Here is a 26,611-nt window from a genome sequence, read left to right as displayed (position 1 = left end):
TAATAACTTCAGTCGATAATTCATTATTGAAATAGTTAGCTTCTGATGGTAATTGGTGATTGAGGTTCCTATAGGTGTGACTGGAGGATGTTGACGATGCTTTAGAGATATGCTTATTGTTATTTTAGCAATAACAATTGCAAACATAGAGCTCCATTCATCTACATTTAACTCCAGTAAAGTGAAGTTAGCTTCATATGATTTAGCTAGCTGACTCCATTCTTTGAAAGGGGTGTCATTAGATTGCAGTAGTCTTAACAAGATGGTTTTATGAAGATTTCTTTCATTCCTCTTCATCACTCTTATTAAATAATTCGATTTCATTTTGAGGTTTTGAGTATATATTGGCGTTAGGCTAGACTCCACGTAAATAGCATAATTTGGTGTTGTATTTGGTAATCTAAACAAGCGTTTGAAAAAATGTCTTTGAATTGCTTCAAACTTCTCGAAAGCCAAGTATCCAAAAACTTGATGACCGTAACACATACAATTGTTGACAGTTGCTTGAAAGACTTGATATTTTGACACAAGATTGATTTTTGGATTGGCAAAAAACTTTGGCCATAATAAACTCAACGCAATTTTAGCCTCTTTGCTTTTTTGTTTGACATGCTTAGAAAAATGTAAATTATGTGTAGGCAAAACTCCAAGATATTTAAACACTTGTACTACTTCAATACATTCATTATTGAGTGACCAATTCTCTTCCGGCAGCCTTCTTTTTGACGCGCTTAAAAATCATTTTTCGTTTTCTTTGTGTTAACATGCAAGCCCCACCTCTCGCAACATCTGTTTATTTGTAGCTGCAAAGTGAAAGGATTTTCAGCTAGTACAACTAAATCGTCCGCGTATAACCAAACTATCACTTGAATATCGGCAAAGAGTATTCCTCCTGGAAGTTCATTACAGATATTGTCGATAAACAAAGCAAATATTATTGGGCTCAAAATGCAGCCTTGTGGAACACCCGCTGTCGTCATAAACCAATCTGAAAAATCTGATCCATCCCATACAGAGGCGCTTGATGACTTCAAAAATTTAAAGACATTATCTGGAATTTTCGGGAGATCTCCAGTAATGAGAGCTTATACATCCCAACCCTATCTGTTGACCTTATCAAATGCTGATTTGAAATCTACAAAACAAGTATAGAAGTTCTTTTTCTTTTCAATAGACTTCCTGACAATACTGGTAAGTGCAAAAATGTGATCCATTATTGAAAAGCCCGACCGAAAACCAGCTTGAAACTTGCTTAAAGGATTCATTTTCTCGATCCACTTAGTCAGCCTTTCGTACAGAATTGAAGTCAGAATCTTCCTCACAGAGTTAAGAATAGAAATTCCTTTGTAGTTGTCCGCAAGATTTCAATATCCTTTCTTGAAAGTGGCAAAAATAACTGCTTTATTAAAGTTTCCGTTCTATATTAAAGGTTATATAGACCAAATATGTGCATTGCTAAGCATAGCACATATCTATAAAAACAAGTATAAAAGGATTGATTCTTTCTTTGACTATAACAACACTACGAGTTGTGTGGGACGGAAAATGTCTCTCCAAAGATTTCGAAACAACAGTGGGAGTAAGGCTAGGATGTGTTCTTAGTACACTACTATTTACACTAAATATAAAATATATCACAGATGCTGTCAAAGGTGGAATTGAACTCCGTCGGATAAAAATTCCCGGCTTAATGCAGATGAAATAGTTTTCCTCGCGGAGACAGTTGATGATATGCAGCTTATGATAAACAGATAATAAAGGTGTTGTAAAAGCCGGAACCTTTTTGTCAACCTGGAAAATCGAAACTGATGATCTTAAGACGAAGATGAGGCAGACATTCAGGAATCGAGAAGTGGGCGTTTCAAGGAGAGGAAATAGAAATTGTAAAGGAGTACAAATATCTGCGAGTGTTGATTTCATCGAACTTTAACATGAACAAACATCTGCAGCAAATGCAAAGCGAGCTATTTGTTCGGTTTGGGGCGGCCGGTGTATACATAAGAAAAGTAATTCACATACTTCAAAATAAACAATATTTCGTTTAACTGCAACTTTCATTCTTCTTGATGGAGCACAAGCTTTGCAATTCCGACCCTACGAAACAGTAGAGAAGTTCCTACGTTACTTTATTAGGAGGTTCTTTAGAATACCCCATAGTTCACCCTACTATATGTTACATATAGAGTCTGGTACTCCCCCTATGTTTTTGATTACGCTTAAGATTCATTTCATATAAAATAGGCGAATTTCTGCAATGAATGAGCAGAAAACACCAAAAATAGTAGAAAGTTATGTCCTTAATGTTGAATGAAGGAGGATGTGTTCATGTCGTGTTTACAGCTGAAGAGCACAATTGGAATCTCTATAACCAAAACTGGAAGATTTGCTGAATAAAAGGGGAATAAGAATGTACTTGAAAAAAAAACCAGTCTAACGATTTTCAAATAAGATTTTTGAAAAACTAATGTTTTTATGAGAAATCAAATGACGTTTAAATTTTTAAAAACAAACTTTTTTGACAGGTACATTATTAAATCTTAAAATACATGCGTGCATTTTACTTTGTCTGTTTTCGATTAACAGATTTAACATAAAAAAAAAAAACAAAACAAATAAACAAAATATTCATAACAACATTTTGTGTTAGATAAATAATTTTAAGTGAATATCTTTCTTTGTTTTCCTAATACTTGAGTCGAAACCCATTTCTTATAAGTTTTGTTGTCTTTGTTGGTTTTCATGTTTTTTTTTTAAGTTATTAGTTGAATTTTTCTAAAAATGACCAATACCATTTTGTATATGAGATTTCATCATCTATTTTTTAACACGATTATTAGCCGAAAACCAATTTTTACCAATTTTAGAACCAATTCTTTGGATTTTTATAAGAAAATTTTGCATTTCGAAGTCAAAAACTTCATTTAATGATGATATATCGAGAATAGAACACACATTTTTACTAATTTTGCGTACTATTGTTTATAGAACTTAATTTGTATGAAAAGACTTACAGTCGGATTTTAATACAAATTTAACTGAATATCAAGTACAACATTGTCCATAAGTTGAAATTAGTTTGAAGCCAATATACATATAAGTTGAAAATCAATATTTACCAATTTTTGGCAATGGTTTTTTTTAGGTTTATATTTTTTGTAAGAAGACGGTCAATTCGATCTTTATCAATATGTCCCCAGATGTCAAAAATATTCTTCTTATTCATATAATTATTTTGGAGATAAAGTCTCTGTTCGTAAAATATTCGAGGTGACAATTATTTTTTTTTCAGTTTTTTTGATTATAAACAATTTAATTTAAGCCGCTAGCGTTACTGGTTCGGAATCATTTTCTATAAGTGTTACAAAAAATGATTGGTTCATTTTCAAAATTATTATAAAGATTTCAAAAATCAAAAACATCGTCTTCCCATGATAATTTGTCATGCAAATTCCCTAAAAATCTAAGAAACAAAAATGTTTCAATAATATTGTGAGTAACTTATCCCTTCAGATGTTGGTGAAACTCTTCAAAATAAGCTCTAAATATTTTATAGACATGCACATATAAATAAATATTTAAAGGCACATTTTTCCAATGCTTTGTTTAAATATTTGATTTAAATCAACAACAAAAATAAATATATTCAATACAAATAAAAAAGTTATTAATGCAAACATTCTTTTAAGTTAAAAACATTTCAATTTTGAATAAATAGTCAAGAAAATTTCAAATACAATCAGTTACAGTTACGTTTCTATTGGAAAAGTACATTGAAATTTATATTCATCATGAAGACAGCCTTAGTAATTTTTGTACTTGGTACAATGTTAATCAACATTATAACTGCAGTATCACCACCATACTTTCCACCTGGAACAGACGAAGCAGAATCAAGAATTCCTAATCTCATGATATGTCCTCCCGGTCCTAAATCTCCAGAGCTACAAACTAGACCTGCTCTGCTTTTGCCCAACCCATGGCCACAAGGAATTCGACCAGTCCCACCAGGACTCTTGATTCTTCCAGTACCAGCACAAGCTCCTCAAGCATAATCTCCTGTAGAGGAAATTTTATAATCGGAACCAATAATGAATTTCATAAATAAGTAAATAAATTATTATGGTGATTAAGAAATAAAAGAATGAGTTGATGATTTATAATTTTACCACTTCCAAAGCTTGGCCACCTTTTTTTATAGCTTTCAACCTTTTCTTGCATTTCACTTTTTTTAAAAAGGATTTTTTTAGTGCTGAATGTCATCGCTCATGAATAAATAATAGATCGCTTAGAAAACCAGGCTATAATATATTTAGAATATCAACCATTTCAGTCAGTGATGGAGGGGGGTTACTCTTGGAGGATTTTTTAAGAGGCAGTACCTCTTAAAAAAAAAAACTTACGATGGCACAGACAGAGATTGAACACAAGACCTCTGGCTTGACAGTCATATGCTCTAACTATCACGGCTACTAAAAATTCGCATTTACTCTAGTTTTTTCAAAAATCTATAATGTTTACTTATTTAATAACTTACCATAGGAAGTTATTGTAATCTGTCCGATTTGTCGCATTGGAAATTTTGACATTTCTCGACATTTCAAGTCCCTAGAGTATAAATTAAAGATTTTTATAGAGATGTCTGTGCGCCGAACGTTTGATTCGATTCTCGTAATAAGGGCCTTTAGTCTTTTTATGGTTTGGCCTGGCTCACATTTACATTTTAATATTTATAATAAAAATACTGAAGAAAAATCACGGTTACTGCCTCTTGCGAGGAATTGACAAATCCTTCAAGAGTTATTTTTGTCATGAAAAAAGTGCTTTCTCAAATTAGCCGTTCGGATTCGGCCTTAAATTGTAGGTCCCTTCCATTCCTGACAACAGTACTCGCACACAGGAATGGTTGAGAGTTGTAAGTCACTAGGCCCTGGTTCACAATATACATTAAAAACTTTCATTTCAACTATCGTGAAGCACTCTAACAATATTGGTAGAGTTGTCCATTCATCAATTGTATGGTTTACTCTAAACTGACTACATCAATTTCAAAGTATCTCTTGGGGAATTTTTTCAGAATTGGGCAAAGTCCCAAAAATGATTTTGAGAGTCATTTCTACATCTTTCTGCTTAGTAACTGTATTACAAAATTAATTTGAAGTCGCTATCTCTACTGGTTCTTTAGACATTGTCAACGAAAAAAGCTTTCTGAACGTAGGGATGTACGAACGTAGGTACACACGCAAGCAGTATGCCAAAGATGGCCGAATTTATGGACTGTTACGAAGTCTGGAACCTACGTATCAGTTAATTTTTCCAAAACAATGATATTTAGAAGCGTCGGAAGAAAATGCTCTAAAATAGAAAATTAATTTTTCAAGAAGAAGCCGTAAAAATAGTTAAGGAGTACAATTATCTGGGTATATTGATTAATCCGAACCTGAATCTCGATAGACACCTCCAAGCAAAAGTATAGAAAGCTAAGCGTGCAATGTGTACCTTGTGGAGAAATTGTTTGAGAAATGACGTTTTACATATTGTTAAATAGAAAGTTTTTCAACAAGTGTGGGGATACATGTCGTTCGTTGCAGTGGAAAAGTTACTCCGTTTTTTCATCAGAAGCACCTTAAGGCTGCCGAAAACGACAACCAACTATATGCTGCACCTAGAAATAGGAACCTTTTCTTTAATACTCCCAAAATAAACTTTAATTATGTAGCAAGAATTATGGAGATGGGAGAAAACAGGATCCCGAGGCTTGTGCTAAGTCACATTATTAATTCTAGAGGAGCTTGCGTGGGTGAGTGGTATAAAACGGCTAACAACTTTTTTCAATATCAACTGAAGATACAACCTTTCTTCGCTTAATTCGAAATTTGATGATTTGTCTATGAAAATCGGACGTTCAGTCAACTGAGGAAGCGGAATCATCATTACACAGAGCTTTCTACAGTAAAGTTGACCACTTTTTGGAAAAAAAACCCTACTTCTTGACCGATCACAACATACGCAAAATCAGTACAATCTTTAAAGTCAGCGGTGAACTCTTTGAGTTCAAACTTCATTCCTCACCGTCCAGATCTTTCTCTATGGTGTGCTCTATGTAATCCAAGAGAACGTGAACGCGTGTTCCATTTTTTGGGAGTTTGTCCAATTCTGAAAAAATTCCGCAAGATATACTTTGAAATTGATGTAGTCAGTTTAGAGGAAACCATACAATTGATGAATGGACAACTCTACCAATATTGTTAAAGTGCTTTATGATAGTTGAAATGAAAGTTTTTAATATATACAAAATTATATGCAAAATTGTTAAATAACATTTTTGAAAACGTTATATTAGATTTTTCCTTAGTATTTTTATTATAAAAATTAAAATGTAAATGTGAGTCAGGCCAAACCATAAAAAGACTTAAGGCCCTTATTACGAGAAGCGAATCGAACGTTCGGCTTAAAGCGAACGTTTCAGAAATCCAATATATGGCAAAATTATGATGGGTGAATTTCGACGTTCAATTGGGTTAACCTGTCTTTTTCCATACAAGTTGATTTTTGAAGTGAATATTGAAATGATATTCACGAAGTGAGTAATTTCAAAAACTTTCGCTTTCAGTCGATCATTTGATTCGCTTCTCATAGTAAGGCTTAAGTTAAACTTACAAAGAAAATTCTGAACACTATTAAAATTCTGAAGTCAATATAACTAAACTAACTAATTACACACGGGTGCACAGACATCTCTCTAAAAATCTTTTATTTAGACTCTAGGGACCTTGAAACATCGAGAAATGTCAAAATTTTCAATGCGACAAATCGGACCGATTACAATAACTTCCTCTGGGAAGTTATAAAATAAATAAACATCAAGTTTTGAAAAAAAAAAACTAAAAAACTAAAAAACTAAAGTAAGTGCGAAGTTTTAGTAGCCGTGATAGTTAGTTCATAGGACTGTCAAGCCAGAGGTGTTGTGGCCAATCCCTGTCTGTGCCATCTAAAGTTTTTTTTTCAAGAGGTACTGCCTCTTAAAAAATCCTCCAAGAGTAATCCCCCTCCATCACTGACTGAAATGGTTGAGATTCTAAATTCGTTATAGCCTGGTCTTGTAAATGATTTATTATTTATTCATGAGCGATGACATTCAGCAAAAAATAAATCCTTTTTGAAAAAAGGGAAATGCAAGAAAATATTTTATGCTATAAAAAAAAGGTCGCAAATCTTTGGGAGTACAAAAAATATTAATCATCAACTCATTCTTATATTTTCTTAAACACCATTATAATTTATTTATTTATAAAATTCATTATTGGTTCCGATTATAAAACTTTCTCGACAGGAGATTATGCTTGAGGAGCTTGTGCTGGTACTGGAAGAATCAAGAGACCTGGTGGGATTGGTCGAATTCCTTGTGGCCATGGGTTAGGCAAAAGCAGAGCAGGTCTAGTTTGTGGCTCTGGAGATTTAGGACCGGGAGGACATATCATGAGATTAGGAATTCTTGATTCTGCTTCGTCTGTTCCAGGTGGAAAGTATGGTGGTGATACTGCAGTTATAATGTTGATTAACATTGTACCAAGTACAAAAATTACTAAGGCTGTCTTCATGATGAATATAAATTTCAATGTACTTTTCCAATAGGAACGTAACTGTAACTGATTGTATTTGAAATTTTCTTGACTATTTATTCAAAATTGAAATGTTTTTAACTTAAAAGAATGTTTGCATTAATAACTTTTTTATTTGTATTGAATATATTTATTTTTGTTGTTGATTTAAATCAAATATTTAAACAAAGCATAGGAAAAATGTGCCTTATTTATTTAAATGTGCATGTCTATAAAATATTTAGAGCTTATTTTGAAGGGTTTCACCAACATCTGAAGGGATAAGTTACTCACAATATTATTGAAACATTTTTGTTTTTACAGTTTTGTTTCTAAGATTTTTGGGAAATTGCATGAAAAAAAAGAGGCTGGGATGCGACCCACACTGATAACTTCCCAACCCGTCTGTCGATTTGTCTTGCTTAAAAGTTTGTCTATATGTACTTGTATCAATTTTTACCAAATTTGCGTACTACTTTTTGTAGATTTTTTCATGAAAAAACGGACTTTTGGATTTTTATATAAAAATCATTGAATATTGAAAACAATATTTTCTGTAAAATAAATAAGTTTGAAGCCAATATCTAAAATTTTTGAAAAGATATTTGAGTCGAAAATCAATTTTTACCAACTTTTGTTAATTTTTTTTAGGTTTTTAATTTTTTGTACAAAAACTATCAATTCGATTTTTTTCAAAATTTTACTGAATGTTAACAACAATATTTTTTGAAAGATAAAAGTAGATATAAGACAATATCTGCAATTTTTGAAAAGATATTTGAGTCGAAAATCAATTTTTACCAACTTTTATTAATTTTTTTTCGGTTTTTAATTTTTTGTAAAAAAAACTGTCAATTCGATTTTATTCAAAATTTTATTGAATGTTGACAACAATATTTTTTGAAAGATAAAAGTAAATTAAAGCCAATATCTCAAAGTTTTGAAAAGATATTTGAGTCGATATTCAATTTTTACCAACTTTTGTTATTTTATTTTCGGTTTTTAATTTTTTGTAAAAAAACTGTCAATTCGATTTTTTTCAAAATTTTATTGAATATTGTTTTCAATATTTGTTATAAGATAAAATAAGTTTTAAGCCTAAATTTTAAGTTTTTGAAAAGATATTTGAATCAATATTCAATTTTTACCAACTTTGAGTAATGTTTTTTTTAGATTTTTATTTTTTATAAAAAAAACTGTCAATTCGATTTTTCTCAAAATTTTATCAGATTTCAAAAACATTGTTCTCCGTTGCTCAAAATTGTTTTGGAGATGAAATTATATTTTAGTCGTTAAATTTTGGAGGTGACAATTATTTTTTTTCAGTTTTTTTGATTTATAAAAAATACCGTTAGATAGATTTTTTTCAAAAAAAAAGTATGTTTGGTATCACGTTACAATATATTATATAAAATTTAATTCAAGTCTCTAACGTTTTTGGTTCGTAAGATATTTAGGGTTAACCAAAATTTTCACGTTTTTTTTAAACTGCTATAGTAAAAAAACCACCCACGCAATTTTCTTGAGAGCCCTTTCTGCATCTTTCTGCCTTATTATCTGTATAACAAAATTTATTTGGAGTCGATATCTCTTCTGGTTCTTGAGCTATGGACAACGAAAAAAACATCGCGAACGTACGGACGTACGAACGTACGTACACACGCACGCACAGACATCTTTCTAAAAATCTTTTATTTCGACTCTAGGTACCTTGAAACGTCGAGAAATGTCAAAATTTTCAATTTGACAAATCGGACCCATTACAATAACTTCCTATGGGAAGTTAATTATCATGCGACACTTAAAACTTTTTAAGCATTCGAAGAAAAAAAAGTTCTGGGGATGACGATGTTTTTGATTTTTGAAATCTTTATAATAATTTTGAAAATTAACCAATCATTTTTTGTAATACTTATAGAAAATGATTCAGTTTTTGATTATTCGTAGTTTTTTGTCTGTTTTCAATTCAAAACATAACAAATTAAATTTAGAAGACTGCATCAAATTTTGGGAGTGGCTTGAGAACACCATTAAATCAAATTCAACCGTCTGGTAGGTTTTTTTCAGTCGTGGTAAGCGTTGAAAAATTTAAGATCGAAAAGATAACCACATGTGTGATTCATCATCATCGTTTTACTCTTAGCCTTCTGCTTTCCATACGCATTTTTAGGTTTTTAAAATTTATTTTTCAGCTTTAGACCCTTATAACTTTGTTTCTGTAAAAAATAAATACAAACCACAAGAAAGGTATACCAAAATATCAAACAACTTCCCCTGATTACGAAACTGTCCAAGACGTCTTGGTTGCAGGTTTCTACCAGACGCATTTTAATTATTTTTGATTTTCAATTTAAAACAAAGTACTTAGTTAGTAATTATATTTATTTCTAAATTGTTTTAAAAGCCTTAAATTTAATGGTAAGCTTCAAACAATTATGTATGAATAATTTAGAAAGTATAGCTCAACTCATTTAAATTCTTTTGAAAACTTTAATAGCAAAATTTAATTTCGTTACTTACAAAATTAATTGATTTTAATTGAATTTATTAAATTTTTAAGGATAAAAACAAAATGCATTAATTTTAAAAAATAAATTAAGGCGTATGTAAAATGTATGTTTTCAATTGGATATCTGAACTGCTTCGAACCTTGATGGGTTACATACACATTGTCCAAAAAGTCTCCGTACGGCTGGAATGTTTTGAATTTTTTCTTTAAATATCGAATCAAAACTTTTTGTAAAGTAGGAATGAAAGAAATTATATCAATAAATAATTTTTCAACAAATATTTTGCATTTTATTTAAACCAAAAACTCTTAAAATAACAAAAATCCACAGCACGAGTAGATCAAATAAGGAACAAATAAGTCTCTGTAAAGTAATTTTTTGATAACTTTTCGTTGAAAAACAACTTAACAAAAATTCACTTCAAATCAAATGGGGTGGCGCAACAGTCCGTTGTGAACCAGGGCCTAGTGACTTACAACTCTCAACCATTCCTGTGTGCGAGTACTGTTGTCAGGAATGGAAGGGACCTACAATTTAAGGCCGAATCCGAACGGCTAGTTTGAGAAAGCACTTTTTCATGACAAGAATTACTCTTGAAGGAATTGTCAATTCCTCGCAAGAGGCAGTACCCGCGAAAATTATTTTTTTTAATTATGGTGGCACAGGCAGGGATTGAACCCAAGACCTCTTGCATGACAGTCTCACGCACTTTTTTTTTGTTTTTTTTTTTTTTTAAATTCATTTTTACTAGTTCAATCTTAAACCTATCTTAAAGCTAGACAAAAATTCATAAAACTAGCCTAACTATCCATAACTTACAACTAACTTAATGGTCCCATACGGACACTCTAAGTTAAACTATAACACTTAAAACTAATGCCTTTCGGCCCTAAGATCTATTTTACTTCATTTAAATTTTTGTTTCATTTATTTTTGTATTTATTAGAAAATTTGAACAAAAAACTAATATCAATATCCTTTTTTTATTTATTTTTACTAACACACTACTTAAAGTTAGGTCCTTAAATAAAACTTAAAACTAACTTAAACTACCTATTCTACCTATAAACTACTTAAAACTAGAACAACCACAGCAGCAAATCTAACATTTTTGTTTCTATATTTTATTGTCTTTTTTGTACGTTTTTTAATTTTTTTGTATTTTTTTGTTTTTGTTTTTTTTTTTTATATTCCATGCTTTTTTTTTTTTTAATTTCTTTAGTTTTTTTTTTTTTTTTTTTTTTGTATTTTTTTTTTGTGCCACCATGCCTATTCTACTTAAAACTAAACCCTAAAACTATAAAACAAGTATGTAAGCCGGCCAAGGCTTAAAACCCCATCCCGACTACCCACTATCAAGTGCCGATTGAAGCCACCAAAACTGGTTCTCCTGCTTCACCCTATCAGTTCGGTCCCGCTCGGACACAGCCCTACTGAACCGAAGGAGCTCTGCTCCGCCTTGTGCCATGACTTCCCGATTGTACAGAAGTCGCCTATCCACGGTTCTTCGTCTGACGTGGTAGATTAACGGAACTGCCAATCTATCCTGTATCAGACCGCATCTATCTAAAAAGAGGAATGCCTCTGGGGGAATGAAGCCGCTCAAGCGTGCACTCTCAAAATACTCGTCGTTCGGATAGAACGCCCCGAAAATTAAATTGTTGGTCGAAGATATAGCTCTTGCAATGTGACCTCGAACGAGTTTTATCACGAAATTGTCAATTCTGTTGATTCGAGCCCCGTTGTATAGGACCTCGTTGGAATAGTAATGCACATAAGAAGATTCGGCTGTTCGATATAAGCCGGTACAGCGTCGTAAACACTGCCGCTCGAACACCCGAAACTTCTCCATCTGGGAAGGGGCAACGTTGAACCACACAGGACAACCATACACGATCATTGGCCGTATGAGGGCCATGTAGCAAATTACCTTCACTCTGGGGTCAAGCCGACTGCTAAAAAACAGCCGTTTCGTCAGAGCGAAGGCTCCTCTGGCCCTGGTCAGAGCAGCATTTATATGTCTGTCGAAATATAAATACTGATCTAACCAGATACCGAGGTACTTCACTACACTTTTGCTCGCTAATGGCTGCCCGTGAAGATCAACGATGACCATCTTGCGCCAATTCTTACACGTATCCCTCGTGGCCCCAGCCAACGGAGTCCACGCACTAACCATCATGCTACGGGTACTAGCACTTAAGGAAAAAAAATAGCTTAATATCTACGAGTAGTAGGGCCTCCTTTGTTCTTCATTACTTCCTCCAATCTGTTTCTCATCGAATAGACAAGCTTGGCTTGGTATCCGGAGAAATTTTGTTCCATTCGTCAAGTAGGATCCTTGGCCGTATGTTTAGGATCATTCTCCTGTTGAAAAGTAAAGTTGATGCCAAGGCCCAATTTTTGGGCACAGGAATGTGGGTTTTCCTTAAGAATATTCAAGTACCCATATGTATCCATTGTATTCTCTATGAAAACGAGGTTTCCAACGCCGGAAGATCCTCTGCTATACTCCTCAACAATATTTTCTACGTATGAGGACCAATCTTTTTTGGAAGGCCTGATCTTGGTTGGTTTGCGATGGTTTTGGTTTTTTTTATAATTGTCCAAAACATATTGGATTAAAGAACGTGGTCTTTTGAGTGTTTTAGAAGTTTCACCTAAAGATGTTCACTAATTTCTCAAGTCAATTATGATTTGTTTGGTGGCCAAGGGCATTTGTTTATTTCTAGTTGCCAATTTTCATTTTCTTGAGTTAAAGGGAAGTTTTTTAGCTAAAATATTAAAAAGTGATCAAGAAACTTTCAACGTTAATTTTAACGTACTTGACGTATTTGACTAACCAAATTTATACATGAGCAAAAATTACTGCAATTTCCTAAAGTCATTGAACATTTATGGTCACATAAATATTGATATTGCAAAAGCATTTAATAGTATTTGGCATCGAAAAAGGGTGCTTTCGGTTTAGATGAAACCACATTGGACTAGAAATTTACTTTCAATACAAGAAGTATTGGATGGTTATACTTTTATGAACGATCTCCTGTCGGCAATTTCTAATCAATTTAATTTTTCGCTAACAGCAGTACTCTTAGCTTTTGTTATTTATTTTCCAACTCAGATTCCTCTTCTTCGGAAGTGGAACTTGAACTATAAAATATGAAAAGCTCATTAAATTCCGAAATTTGAACCAACCAACACTGTACAAATGCGAACATTTCGGTATGTGAATCACCAACCTCATTCTGTGGAACGAGCACATACGGATACGCGATGTAGCCAAAAATGCCGTTAGATGTTTAAGACTTCTGACACGATGCAAGAAATTTCTCTTGACTTCTGATCTCGCTACAATGTATAACACATTTATACTTTCAAGGCTTGAGTATAAATCCTACTTCTGAGCTGGATCTCCAGTATATTACTTAACCTTTTTAGGCAGTATTCAACAAAGAATTCTCAAAATGGTTGGTAATAATATCATAAACTCAATAACGTCGCTCGAACATCACCATTTTTACCGTTATTTTAACGAATTAAATTCTTGCAAAGAGTTGCATTCCTCTCCTCACATTTCAAACGTAATACTCGCGCTTCTAGCAATGACCGTCATACTCTTGAGTCTATCTTTGGTCGTACTGTGAAGTACAGATATTCGTTCTTTAGCCGTACTACGCCTGTATGGAATTTCTAACATTACACTCCCAGTCATTGATTGCAATGTTCAAGAATTCAAAACCAATTTACACCAAAATCTCTTTTCTAACCACTTCCCTCTTTTCCTAATGTCCACACTGTGTCTCTGGCATTATAAGGCATTGAGACCCCTAAAAAGAGGTACACAACTTATCGACTTCCAATCAATCAAGATATTTTCTTTAAAAATGAAGTTTGAATTTTATCATAAGATCTTATAAATTTGTGTGTATCTCCAATGTTTTCCAAACTATGAGAACTGGCGTGGCGGTAGAACCTTGGTGTGATGTGAATGTGATGGTAAGTGCGTAAGAGACATACAGAAGTTTCTTGTATGTGCCATCTATGTACATTTTTTGTGCAAGGCTACTGCCTCCTGCGAAGAATTTGCAAATGCATCAAGAGTAATTCCTGTCATAAAAAGCGCTTCCTTAAAATATCCGTTCGGTTTCGGCATATAAATAGTAAGTCCCCTCCATTTCTGACGTAACTGAAAATGGTTGAGATTTGGAAGTTATAAGACACTGGTTCTCTAAGAGATTTATTATTTATCAAAAATATCTTTTGAAAACTATCATTTGAAAAAAAGTGAAATGTAAGAAAAAAATTGTAATCTATAAAAAGGGGTTCAAGCTTTAGGAGTCCAAAAATTATTAATCATCAACTCATTCTTTAAAATTTTTTAAGCACCAAATTTATTTTGTATAAACTTCATTATTGGTTCCGATTTCAAAAATTCGGGTTTTAACTAAAATTGTATGGTGCGAGCCTTGTCCTCGACAGGAGATTATGCTTGAGAAGCTGGTGCTGGTGCTGGACGAATTAAGAGACCTGGTGGGATTGGTCGAATGCCTTGTGGCCATGGGTTAGGCAAAAGCAGAGCAGGTCTAGTTTGTGGCTCTGGAGATTTAGGACCGGGAGGACATATCATGAGATTAGGAATTCTTGATTCTGCTTCGTCTGTTCCAGGTGGAAAGTATGGTGGTGATACTGCAGTTATAATGTTGATTAACATTGTACCAAGTACAAAAATTACTAAGGTTGTCTTCATGATAAATATAAATTTCAATATACTTTTCCAATAGAAACGTAACTGTAACTGATTGTGTTTCAAATTTTCTTGGCTATTTATTCGAAAAATTGAAACACTTTTAACTCACATTAATAAGTTACTTATTTATTTTTTTGTTGTTGATATAAATAAAAAATATTTGAGCAAAGCAAACAAAAAAGTTTAACTTTAAATATTTATTTTAAAATAAATATGCAGGTATGGATGTAGGTTTTTTCATTTCACTTGAATTAATAGCTTAATGGGCCATACGTTTTTCATTTTCGAAAGTAAAGTAAAGCTAAGATACATTCACTTCTGACGAAAATATAAAGTTAAAATTAAAGGACTTTGCTTTTAAAAAAATTATTATTCAAAACGCAATCGTGAGAGTATTCAAAGTTTTCGATTTTGTTAGGGGAAAATTGTATTCTGATGAGGGCTATATTGCATTGCAAGGGTTAACAGGTTTCTTTAGTATGTCAACTTCTAAACAACACAAAGGCTGTCTTATTGTGACCTTTTTTGACGCCACCGTCCAAAGTTAGACAACTATTTTATGAATAAGAATAGTGTGGTGAATTCAGACAATGATACATTTGCATCAGTTTGTTATCTTTTTTATCAATTGATTATCTTTAATTTTAGATATTTTTTTTGTTTTTAATTTTGTTCCTGATATTTGTCAGCTTATTTTTATCATTAACTTTTGTCTTGCCAGAATGTTTTCAAACTTTTAATTATTTGCTATTCATCCATCTTTATTGCCAAAGTGTTAAAACAACTTTAATTGTTTTTATTTTGTAGTGTTTGTTCGCTAAGTTATTAATGGTGAAAAATAATTTCTTATTAGAATTTACTTGATCGATTCATGAATTACAAATCAAGAACTTTAAAACAGTCCCCCGTTGCATCATTTCAGTTTTTCATCCATTTTGTTTAACACCCCTGCTTGCTTTCCACTTGCTTGAGAAAAGAAACCCCACATTTGAAAAATGTTATTTAAAGCAAATCCAATAAGATTAATGTACGTTCTAGAAAATCACCACCCGAATTTGAATAAATGTTTGAAGTTTATTTTTTAACAACTAAATATAAGAAGGTTCTTTAATGTAAGTAATTTATGCAGACATTTTGCATTTTTTAAGTATAAAATGTCCCCTTTCCTGCACTTTGTTTTATTAAAAGGATTTTTAACGAAATTTGTAAAACGAATAATAAAAGATATGTATCTAATTTATACATTATCATTTCCGGTTATTTTTTTGTATGTTATTAAACCTCCAGTTTTGCTCTTTCTACTCATATATCGGAAATTATACTAGAAAAGCTATGGGAACGGGAGGAGTTCGTTTATTAAAAATTTTGTTTCGTATGTAAAAATAAAATTGTAAAATCTAATTTTTAACAGAACAATGTTGAAGAACCTTGATTTTCAGTTTTTTCGTTACAGACTACCAACAAAAGTTTGTTAAGAGGATGTCACTTGATTACTTCTATACTGCTTAGCCAGTCTTTGTAAAAAGGAATAAATATTTTGAGGCATATATTGTAAGTTAATAATTCTTAAGCATTTAGAATCAATTCATAACCACACAGACTACACCATCCCCCAACTGCCATTTGATAGAAACTTCCAGATTTGTATATACAGTGGCTCCAAGCCAAACTCGGACACCTTCGAAATAACAAATTGTAGGCAAATAATTAATCAATCAGACGAAGTTGGACAAAAAAACAGTGATATTCAAATAACACTACGTTCCACAATTATAAAACAAAAAAAAATAATAAAGAAATTCACTATTGTGATAAAATTAAACCCAAAACACAAATACACCAGAAATTGCAATGCGCAAGCAAAACTCGGACAGTTGGCAGCATTGTTTGAAATCTTCATTATTTTATATTTGAATCGTTGCCAACTTCATTACACGTGTTCCTTAGACTGTTTAATGGTAACTTCCGGTCAGTAAAACTTCAAGTTACGGTTGTATAATTATAAAACTCTAAATGGGAAGACAAAGAGGCCAAACTACTTTCGAAGTTAGAGAATTGATTATAAAACATTCAAAAGATGGAAAATCTGTGAGATATTGCGAAAATCGTTGATCGAAGTCATTCCACCGTTCAGGATATCATAAAACGTTTTCGTACAACCAGAACTATTGAAAATAAACCAAAAACAGCACATAATAAAATTTTTAACGAGGCGGATGAACGGTTTTTGGTAAGAAGAGTAAAAATTAATCCATTTTTGAGCGCGCCAAAACTCGCTGACATTGCGGAGAAAGAACTGGGAAAACATGCGAGCCCATCGACAATTAGGAATGTTCTTCGTAAAGCGGAATTGAATGGAAGAAGAGCTAGGCAAAAGCCCCTAATTAGCAAACAAAATAAAATGAAAAGACTACAATTCGCTAAAGATTATCAAAATAAGGATTTTTCGTTCTGGAAAGATGTTTTATTCACAGACGAAAGCAAATTTAATATTTTTGGTTCTGATGGCAAGCCATATGTGTGGAGAAGAACTAACGAAGAGCTGGTTTCGAAGAATTTAAAACCTACTGTTAAACATGGCGGTGGATCGGTGATGGTTTGGGGATCCTTTTCTGCGTCAGGGCCTGGTGCTTTACATTTTATAGACGGAATAATGAATCAACATGCTTATTTGGACATCTTGAAGCTTAATTTACCATTATCTGTCCAAAAGCTTGGCCTCAGTGATCGCTGGAAATTCTATCAAGATAATGATCCTAAGCACAAAGCTTATTGGGTTCGATCCTGGCTTTTGTATAACTGTCCCCACGTCATGGAAACTCCACCTCAAAGTCCCGACATAAATCCCATTGAGAACCTTCTTCTTCTTCATTGAGTACCTTCTAGATCTTTCTGATAGAATAGGGCATTCCTGAAGACAAGTCAATTCACTGGGGTTGGTGGAGCTGTTCGCTTTGAACCACTGAGAATGACGTCTCTCATTCCGCCTTCCCAATCCCAACCATAGTAGCCTGTTTCAAACGGAGCATTTGGCAATAAAAGAAATCTTGTTTTGACTTTAGGAAAACGTATTTTCTCAGATAGATAGGCCTCTATCAAATCTCTGGACTCTGTCTCTACAAACTCTATTACAGTCCATAACTGTCGATCATCCCTAATGGACATGGTACAGCAGTTTAATATTCACCTTTGCTGGGTGCCAGGCCTTAGAGACTTTCCAGGAAATTGTAAGGCAGATGAACACACCAAAAATCGTACAGTACAACCCATTCTACCACTTTTATCTAAAGCTGGCATACCAATCGCTACATGTAAACTAGTGCTAAAGCAAGACGCAAGAAGCTGTATGGATGAGGAAGAGGAGGAAACAGTTTTTCACCTCCTCTGCACATACCCTGCTCTAGAAGAATTATTCTGTAACGATCTCAATCATATTAACATTAACAGTCATTCACAATTCGTAAGGGACTCGGACTGGTTTCACTGAGCTTAGAAGAAACCCTTAAAATTCACGTGGTATTTTACTTGCCTAAGTGTATGGTACTCCTTCACGTACAGCCACTTAAACCTAACCTAACCTAGTCTTCTATATATTCCAGTTTTAGTTTTCCCATTTTTAGCTTTCCAAGGCTTGTTGGTGCTTCGCAACCGCGGATCAGGTGGCGAGCACAAGTGGAAAGTGACCGAGCTAGATAGAGAAGTTTATTGGGTGAGGCCCTAGTTCACACTGGACTGTAGCGCCACCTTCAGTAAGTAATTATTTTAGCTTCCCATAGGAACTTAATGTAATCGGTCAGACTTCTCGAATTGAAAATGTTTACATTTCTCAATGTTTCAAGGTCCATATAATCAAAATCAAAGATTTTTCGAGTGATGTTTGTGGGTGCGCGTTTATGTTCGTACGTCCGTACTTACTCAAGTTCGGGGATACCATTTTTCGTCGCCCATATCTCAAGATAATATCATCGAAAGATGCAAAAGGTCTTTAAAAAAATTTAGTTGGCATTTTTTTGTATTATAGCTATTTAAAAAAAAAAAAAAGTTAAAATATCTGTTAACCCCAAATATCTCAAGATAATAAAGTATATAATAACGTCAGCGGTATTTCCCCTAAAATAGTTTCATCCAACGAAGAATAACGTTTTTCACATCTGGGTCCTGTTTCAACAAATATTTCCCAGTTTTACTTTGCTAAAAATATTTCACCAAACGCAAAGTTGCAAAGAGGAAATTATTGAATTGAAAAGTTTTTGTCTTTGCAAAATACGGTTCACAAAACTTGAATTTGCAAAGCGCAAAGCCTTTCCTGAAAAGTTAAAAGTTTTGTTATTTTGCAAAGTATTCGTTATTTCTGTTTTACCAAAAAATAGCCTTCGGAGCAAAAAAACCTTTTAATTTTTTTGCAAAAAACATTTTTTTTTCTATTTTCAATTGATACTTTTAAGATCAAAAGTGAAACGAATCATTCCAATGTCAATTTCACACATTTTCAATCCCAGATTTCTGTCAGTACAAATTTGTTGGTTGATTTCAATCAGAAAATTTGTTTCAATGGCAGAGATTTGTTATGATCGCTATAAACGCCCTGACCAAAAAAATCTAATGGTTGGTTTCAATAATGAAAACCAATGATAGTTATAATTGGCGCCTAACCAAAAAACATACGAACCGATTTGAAAATGGGGAAGTAAATAATAGCTAAGAAGACACTGAAAATAAACTATTTTTTTTTTAAATTTTGAATTAATCAAAAAATATGAATTTTGAACTTAAGGGTTAACGCGTTGATTCATCTCTGGGATGCGACCTACACTGATAACTTCCCATCCCGTCTGTCGATTTGTCTTGCTTAAAAGTTTGTCTATATGTACTCGTATCAATTTTTACCAAATTTGCGTACTATTTTTTTAAGATTTTATTTTTTATGAAAAAACGGACTATTGGATTTTTATATAAAAATTACTGAAACAATATCTTTTTTTATAAGTTCAAATTAGTTGAAAGCCAAAATCTCCTATTTTTGAATAGATATTTGGGTCGAAATTCAATGTTTACCAACTTTGAGTAATGCTTTTTTAGGTTTTTATTTTTTATGAAAAAAAATGTCAATTCGATTTTTCTCAAAATCTTACCAGATGTTAAAAACATTATTTTTCGTTGCACAAAATTGTTTTGAAGATACAATCATTTTGTATTAGTAAAATTTTCGAGGCGACAAATATTTTTTTTAGTTTTGTTGAATTATAAAAAAAACCGTTAATTGTTTTTTTTTTCAAAAAATTTACTTGTTTGGTATCACGTTGCAATATATTATATAAAATTAAACTCAAGTCTCTAGCGTTTTTGGTTCATGAGATATTTAGGGTTGACCAAAGTTTGGAACCTTTTTTTTAAACTGCTATGGTAAAACTTGATAGCCCTTTCTGCATCTTTCTGCCTTTTTATTGGGAAATGTCAAAATTTTCAATTTGACAAATCGGAACCATTACAACAACTTTCTTTGGGAAGTTAAAAATGTTGGATTTTGTATAGGTCTTTATATTATATCAACATTGTAGGAATAAAACAGTTTTTTTTTTAAAAAAGCTTTTGTAAGATAATTTATAAACGAAATTAATCGTTTTGAGGCATATTTTGAATACAAAGAAGTAAGTAAATAGTAACCAAAGAGTAGTAAATCTTAGAATTAACTTCGATATCGGAAATGATTTTTTTCAACAAAAAAGAGAGTTTTCGATTAATAAAAAGTACCGTCAAATTTGTTTTGTCTTAAAATTAAAATAAACTACAATTCAATAGTAAAAGAAATATGTGTTTAAGTCTTAGCAACAACTTTTACGTGCACCCTTTTGATCTTAATAAACACAAGACTTACTTTGCAACTTTATACAATAATAGAAATTAATTTCAAACTTGTATATTTAATTGATGAACAAAATTTACTTTTCAAATAAAGACTAAAAAATTGAAAAGTCTTTTTTTACTTTGTAAATTCTTTAACACACCTTATACTTAAATTTGCAGGATAACAATTTTTTGCAAAGAAAAAAGTTGAAAAAATATTGGTAAAAGTTGGTAAAAATTAATTTTCGACATATTCGCAACATTTTTGGGAAAAATTTGAGATTTTGTAAAAGTGGGGACAAATCAATTTTTACACGAATTTATAGGCAAAAATTTAAGATTTTGCCTTCAAACTAATTTTTATTTTATGAAAAATATTGTTTCAAACATTTTTTGACATTTTTAGAAAAATCCAACAGTCAGTTTTACTTATAAAAAATAAGAATCTACAAAAAATTCTACTCAACTGACGTTTAATTCGGATATTTTCAGAATTGAAGGTATTGACTTACAAGTTATTTCATTCTCGCAAAAATTTGTTGTAAAAGTAAAATAATGATACCTATTCAAAAAATCTCATCGTTATATTGTTTTTAAAAGGAATTAAAAATTTCCAAAAATGCTGCTAAATTAATTAAAATTAGGTTTCGACTCAAAATTCAAGAAATCAAACATATGATTAAATATATGTATGTATTTATAATATTGTTCCTGAAAAATAAAATAAATTGACAACTTTTTTTTACAAAACACGAAAACCTACAAAAACTACAAAAAACTTATAAGAACTGTTTTTAGACTCAAGTATATTTTTAATATATATATATATATTATATTTGGCGTTCTTTGGTACTATTGGCGGATAACCCATTTTCTTTACAACTGAAAATCAATAAACTTAAATAATATCGCGAAACTTGGGGCTTACGGATCAATACTGGAAAAATCAAGGTTATGATATTTGAATCTAGGCGGCATGCACGACGTGCTGAAGAATCATGGAATTTTTGTAAAGAAATGACTCCGGAAGCTATCGGCACCATTTTTAATGCTAGATTCGAGATCCCTAATCTAAACTTTGTTCCCCATAGATCGGACCGAACATCAAATTTTACCAGATTTGCGTACTAGATTTTATCTAACATATAAAATTCTCCTGTCACAGTGTTAGTTGCCATACTCCTTCGAAACGGCTTAACCAGTTTCAATGAAATTTTGCACATACATTCAGTAGGTCTGAAAATAGGTTTTTATCTGTTTTAGATATTCCTAAGTCCTATTGTTTAATTGCATCAACATCGCACATGGTGCAACGATCTTACGATAGTATTCAGTGATGCTATGTTCAATGAAGCATTAAAGAATCTGTGCGTTATTATAGCCAACTTACCACTCAGTCATTTCGGTATGCCTTCACCAAATCGAAATGCATCTGAATTAATAGACACTGAATTGAATGGTTAACTACAATACAATACTGTAGAAATGGCAGCGATTGTTGCTCGCAATGTGCCAATAATGAATGAAGAATAAAGAACCATTTATGACCACATCATGCTCGCAGTTTCAGCAGGGAAAGATGGATCCTTTTTTTAGATGCACCTGGTGGAATTTGCAAAACATTCCTTATTTCGCTAACTCTTGCTTTAATACGACCAAATAATGGTACAGCATTGTCTGTTGCATCTTTTGGGATTGGGGCAACTTTATTGGATTGAGGAGAACAGCTCAATATTTAAACTGCCACTAAATATCAATCATCCATGGTCACAGTGCTGAAACAGTGTAAAATCTGGGATGAATGCACTATGGCACACAAACATTTGCTTGAGGCGTTGAACAGGACATTGAAAGATATTATATAAAAAACAACGACATAATATTTGGAGGCACTCTGTTACTCCTTTCTGGTGATTTCAGACAAACACTTCCCGTCATTCCGCGTTCAACGTATGCGCGTTCAAATGCTTTGAGATCCATCCGCTTAAAGATTCTCAAAACAACTGTTAGATATAGGCGAAGGACGGAAAAGTTACTACAGATTAAACTGGATGCATAAAATTGGAGGTCGATTTCTCCAAGGTTGTTGATTCAGAAGATGCTCTTATTGACCAGATATTTCCGATGTACACAGACAATATACAATATATCATGAGTTTCTGGCAGAAAGAACAATTTTAGTAGAAAACAAATTTGGAAGTCAATGAATAAAACCTCAAAATACAACATTTGTTATCAGGAGACTTGGTGTCATACAAATCTATTAATACAGTTTGTGATGCTACCGAAGCTATAAATTATCCAACTGAGTTTTTGAGCTCATCCAAAATTTGTTTGGTGACTTATTATTTTAATATTCTGTCGCTGTTTACAGTGTTCTATAACTCTCCACTTATATACCACATCCTTACACAGTTACAATAAGTTTTTTATTTCTATTAAAATATTCTCTAGAAATTATTTATATTATTTTTTTTTATGAAAAAACGAATTGTTGGATTTTTGAAAAAAACTACTGAATATCGAAAACAATATTTTCTGTGAAATAAAAAAGTTTGAAGATAATATTTTTAATTTTTGAAAAGCTGTTTGAGTCGTTAATTTAACCAAGTTTTACTATTTTTTTTAGGTTTTTATTTTTTGTAAAAAAATTACAATTAGTTTTTTCTAAAAATTTTAATGAATGTTGTCAACAATATTTTTTAATAGATAAAAGTTGTTTAAAGCCAATACCTTAAGGTTTTGAATAGATATTTGGTTCGAAATTGAATTTTTACCAACTTTTATTAATTTTGTTGTTTAGGTTTTTATTTTATATGAAAAAACTGTCAATTCGATTTTGCTCAAATTCTTACCAGATGTTAAAAACAAGAGCCCTTTCTGCATCTTTCTGCATTATTATCAATATAACAAAATTTATTTGAAGTCGATATCTCTTCTGGTTCTTGAACTATGGATGACGAAAAAAACGTCGCGAACGTACGTACACACGCACGCAAAGGCATCTTTCTAAAAATCATTTAATTCGACTATAGGGACCTTAAAACGTCGAGAAATGTCAAAATTTTCAAATTGACAAATCGGAGCCATTACAATAACTTCCTATGGGAAGTTACAAAAGGAAAAAATATAGAGCTATATTTAAACTAATATTTTTTGTGTTTCAAATCATGTCAAAATTGAATACATATCTTTAAAGATTATAAAATCATTCAAAATTATTTTATTTATGAAAAAGAAATATTTGATTATTAACAGTCGAAATGTTTTTTCTGAACACAGTTAAATTTTGATAAATATGATTTAAAATATAACTAGCATAAGTGTTCTGTTCATATATGCGTTTCGCCCGGTGTAATAGTTGGGCTCGTCAGAAGGCATTACACCATGTCTTGACGCAAATTTTCCCGAATAAGTCGAGATTCCATATAATCCGAGCTACATAGAGCAATTGCGAATTATACAAAACAAAAACAAAAAACTTTTATAATGTTAAACTATTTTTAACTGATCAGGCAGACGGCAACAACGCCATGTCCTTAAATTCTTAGCTTTAAATTAATGTAATTTTACTATCGAAATAAAGAATTTAATCTAATCTAATCTAATCAAACACTCATTCGAAAATTAACATTAAGCTATTTAATAAATATCATTTATTCTAAATACTGCAGTCGAATTTTTTCATTTAAGTTTCTTAATATTTCAAATTTTCCACAACTCCAAGCTGTACCATCCCTAAATTATTTCTTTAAAGTATTTGTTTAGAAATTATCATATCAAGCATTTCAATTATAGAAATAAAATATAAACAGACAAACTTGAAGAGTCATATCATATTATCAATATTGTTTAAATACTGTGTACCTTAAAAACTTAGAAAGTTTCTATTAATTCTTAACTTCAACCCTTCACATGTGAACATGTTCAAATATCGCAAACAAAAAAATTAAGCTAACCAATTAATCATTAACTCATGGAAGCCGGCCCACCTTGCCTTGGGGCTAAAACTGCTCATCACATCACCATTAGCCTATACACCATCCATCTACCACCTTTATTCATCCTATCCTATCCTTCATACATAATTCCAATGAAAAATAAACATTCTTACTTAATTAAGCTTGATCAAGTTCGTTTACCCCAGCCGAAACCGTTTATGCACTGGGTGTGTTCGACAAACTACCATCCCGTCATCGCTACGTCCAGGACACCCACCCATTTTATCCACTTTTCAAAATTTATGAGGGTTGCGTGTTTTTTTTCTTTTAATTTCTTTCAATATCAGGGACAACAGATTTTCCAAAAAATAGGCACTATTGACCGAATGCATTGAACTTGATTGAACTTACCGGCACAGGTGTTGATTTTGCTGCTGATGATGATGATGATGATTGCTGCAGCACCAATCAACATTTTTAATCCAAATGAAGCTAGCATCCTGTTTACTATCCCGGAAACAAAAATAACAAATCCTTATATTTATCACTGGATTTTATTTGGACACTGGAAGGTTACTGCCACACTGACATACACAAATAATAATGTGATGAAGATAATGGATTAATTTCAATAACAACAAAACAGGGGATCCTTTTTCAACACCGATTTTATTTCCTTCAAAATCGCTAAATAAACTTAACTTCTTTTTTATTTTTCAAATTACAAGAAACAACGTTTGAAGCACTATTCGTATCGAGCAATTTATTTTCTATCCATTAGTTTAACAACAATAAAGAGCAAGCCTTTATTTTGTCTGCACTTTTTAACATTTAACATTTAATCAAAACCGGAAGGAAGGAGTGTTATTGGCCGGTAATTTTGCTTCCTTCTTTTTTATTAAAGCAACTCTTGATAGTTTTTCCCGACAAAACCGTAGCGCGTAAATGTCGGACACGAACTGTTTTAACGCAGTGGAAATTCACTTTGTGGCAAGGAAAACTCAAACCGACCATATTGGTAGAAGCAACAAAACACATCCTCTAATCCTTCAGACATAACGAAACAGACAGTTTCTACCACTATACCATTCACTAACGGTGACGAGGATGACTCCGACTACGACTACGATACGACAGCTATGACGGACGAGACACAAATGACGAAAAAATCTTCCGGAAAATGTACAGAAAGCTACAAGGAAAAAGCGGAAAAACTCATTTCTGGCACGAGAACTAGGTACATGTGTAGTCACTGGCACAGCCATAGACTGTCAGCAGTACACAAGAGTCAGAGTGAGCTGTGACTGTGAGCCCGATGATGATTATTTTCGTATCTGACCTGATGTCGACGCGACACCGACGCTACGGATGAAAAGCTACGTTTGTATTCTACCGCCGCCGCTACCGCTGTTGTTGAACGTTGAAGCAACCATTGACAATAACTGTGGTCTGTTGAGGTCTGGCTTCGGTCGGTGTATGATTGGAAATGGAATCCCCAAAAAAACAACAACACTCAGACACCGCCACCAGTTTGAATGCCACCCCACCCCATCTTACACTTTGTGTGTAGTTATCAGGATAATGTGATAGAAAATAACAGCCTGTATGTTGTTACCCCAAAATGGGGTGGTATACCTATATAGTTCCTTTGTTGGAAAATTTCAAAAAAGATAAAGTGCGTACAATCCTACAGTGGTGTAAAAAAGTCAGTCAATATAATATAGATATTAAATAAAGAAAACATTAAACATAAAGGCGCGTATTCATAGGGAATTATTAAAGTCCTGATTTCTTGATCTATTGTTTAAGGCTTGTTGATTAAATAAACACAGCTCTTATTCATAGTCAATTTTCCTCATTTGTTTAGTAAAATTCCAGTTTAAGGTTGTATTCTACTACAATTATACTTCAAATGACAGGTCAAAGCAAAAAATACTGTATTTTCAAACTCGTTATTTTGGGCTGTCA

General features: G+C 32.4%; 1 protein-coding gene across 1 annotated transcript in view; it reads right to left on the bottom strand.

Annotated features, from left to right (window-relative positions):
- LOC129951095 (proto-oncogene tyrosine-protein kinase receptor Ret) overlaps nucleotides 1-25,766 on the bottom strand; it is a 113,180-nt gene extending 87,414 nt beyond the window's left edge. Inside the window, exon 1 of the mRNA XM_056063105.1 lies at nucleotides 25,055-25,766. Coding sequence (XP_055919080.1) covers nucleotides 25,055-25,142 — 88 coding nt within the window. The 5' untranslated portion in view covers nucleotides 25,143-25,766. The remainder of the gene's footprint in view (nucleotides 1-25,054) is intronic.
- Between the last annotated feature and the right edge of the window lie 845 nt (nucleotides 25,767-26,611).

The sequence above is a fragment of the Eupeodes corollae genome, chromosome 3 (genome assembly GCF_945859685.1).
Source record: "Eupeodes corollae chromosome 3, idEupCoro1.1, whole genome shotgun sequence".
In the NCBI taxonomy this organism is placed as follows: Eukaryota; Metazoa; Arthropoda; class Insecta; order Diptera; family Syrphidae; genus Eupeodes; species Eupeodes corollae.
The sequence above is the reverse complement of the archived record's forward strand: the minus strand, read 5'-3'. Positions and strand labels throughout refer to the sequence as shown.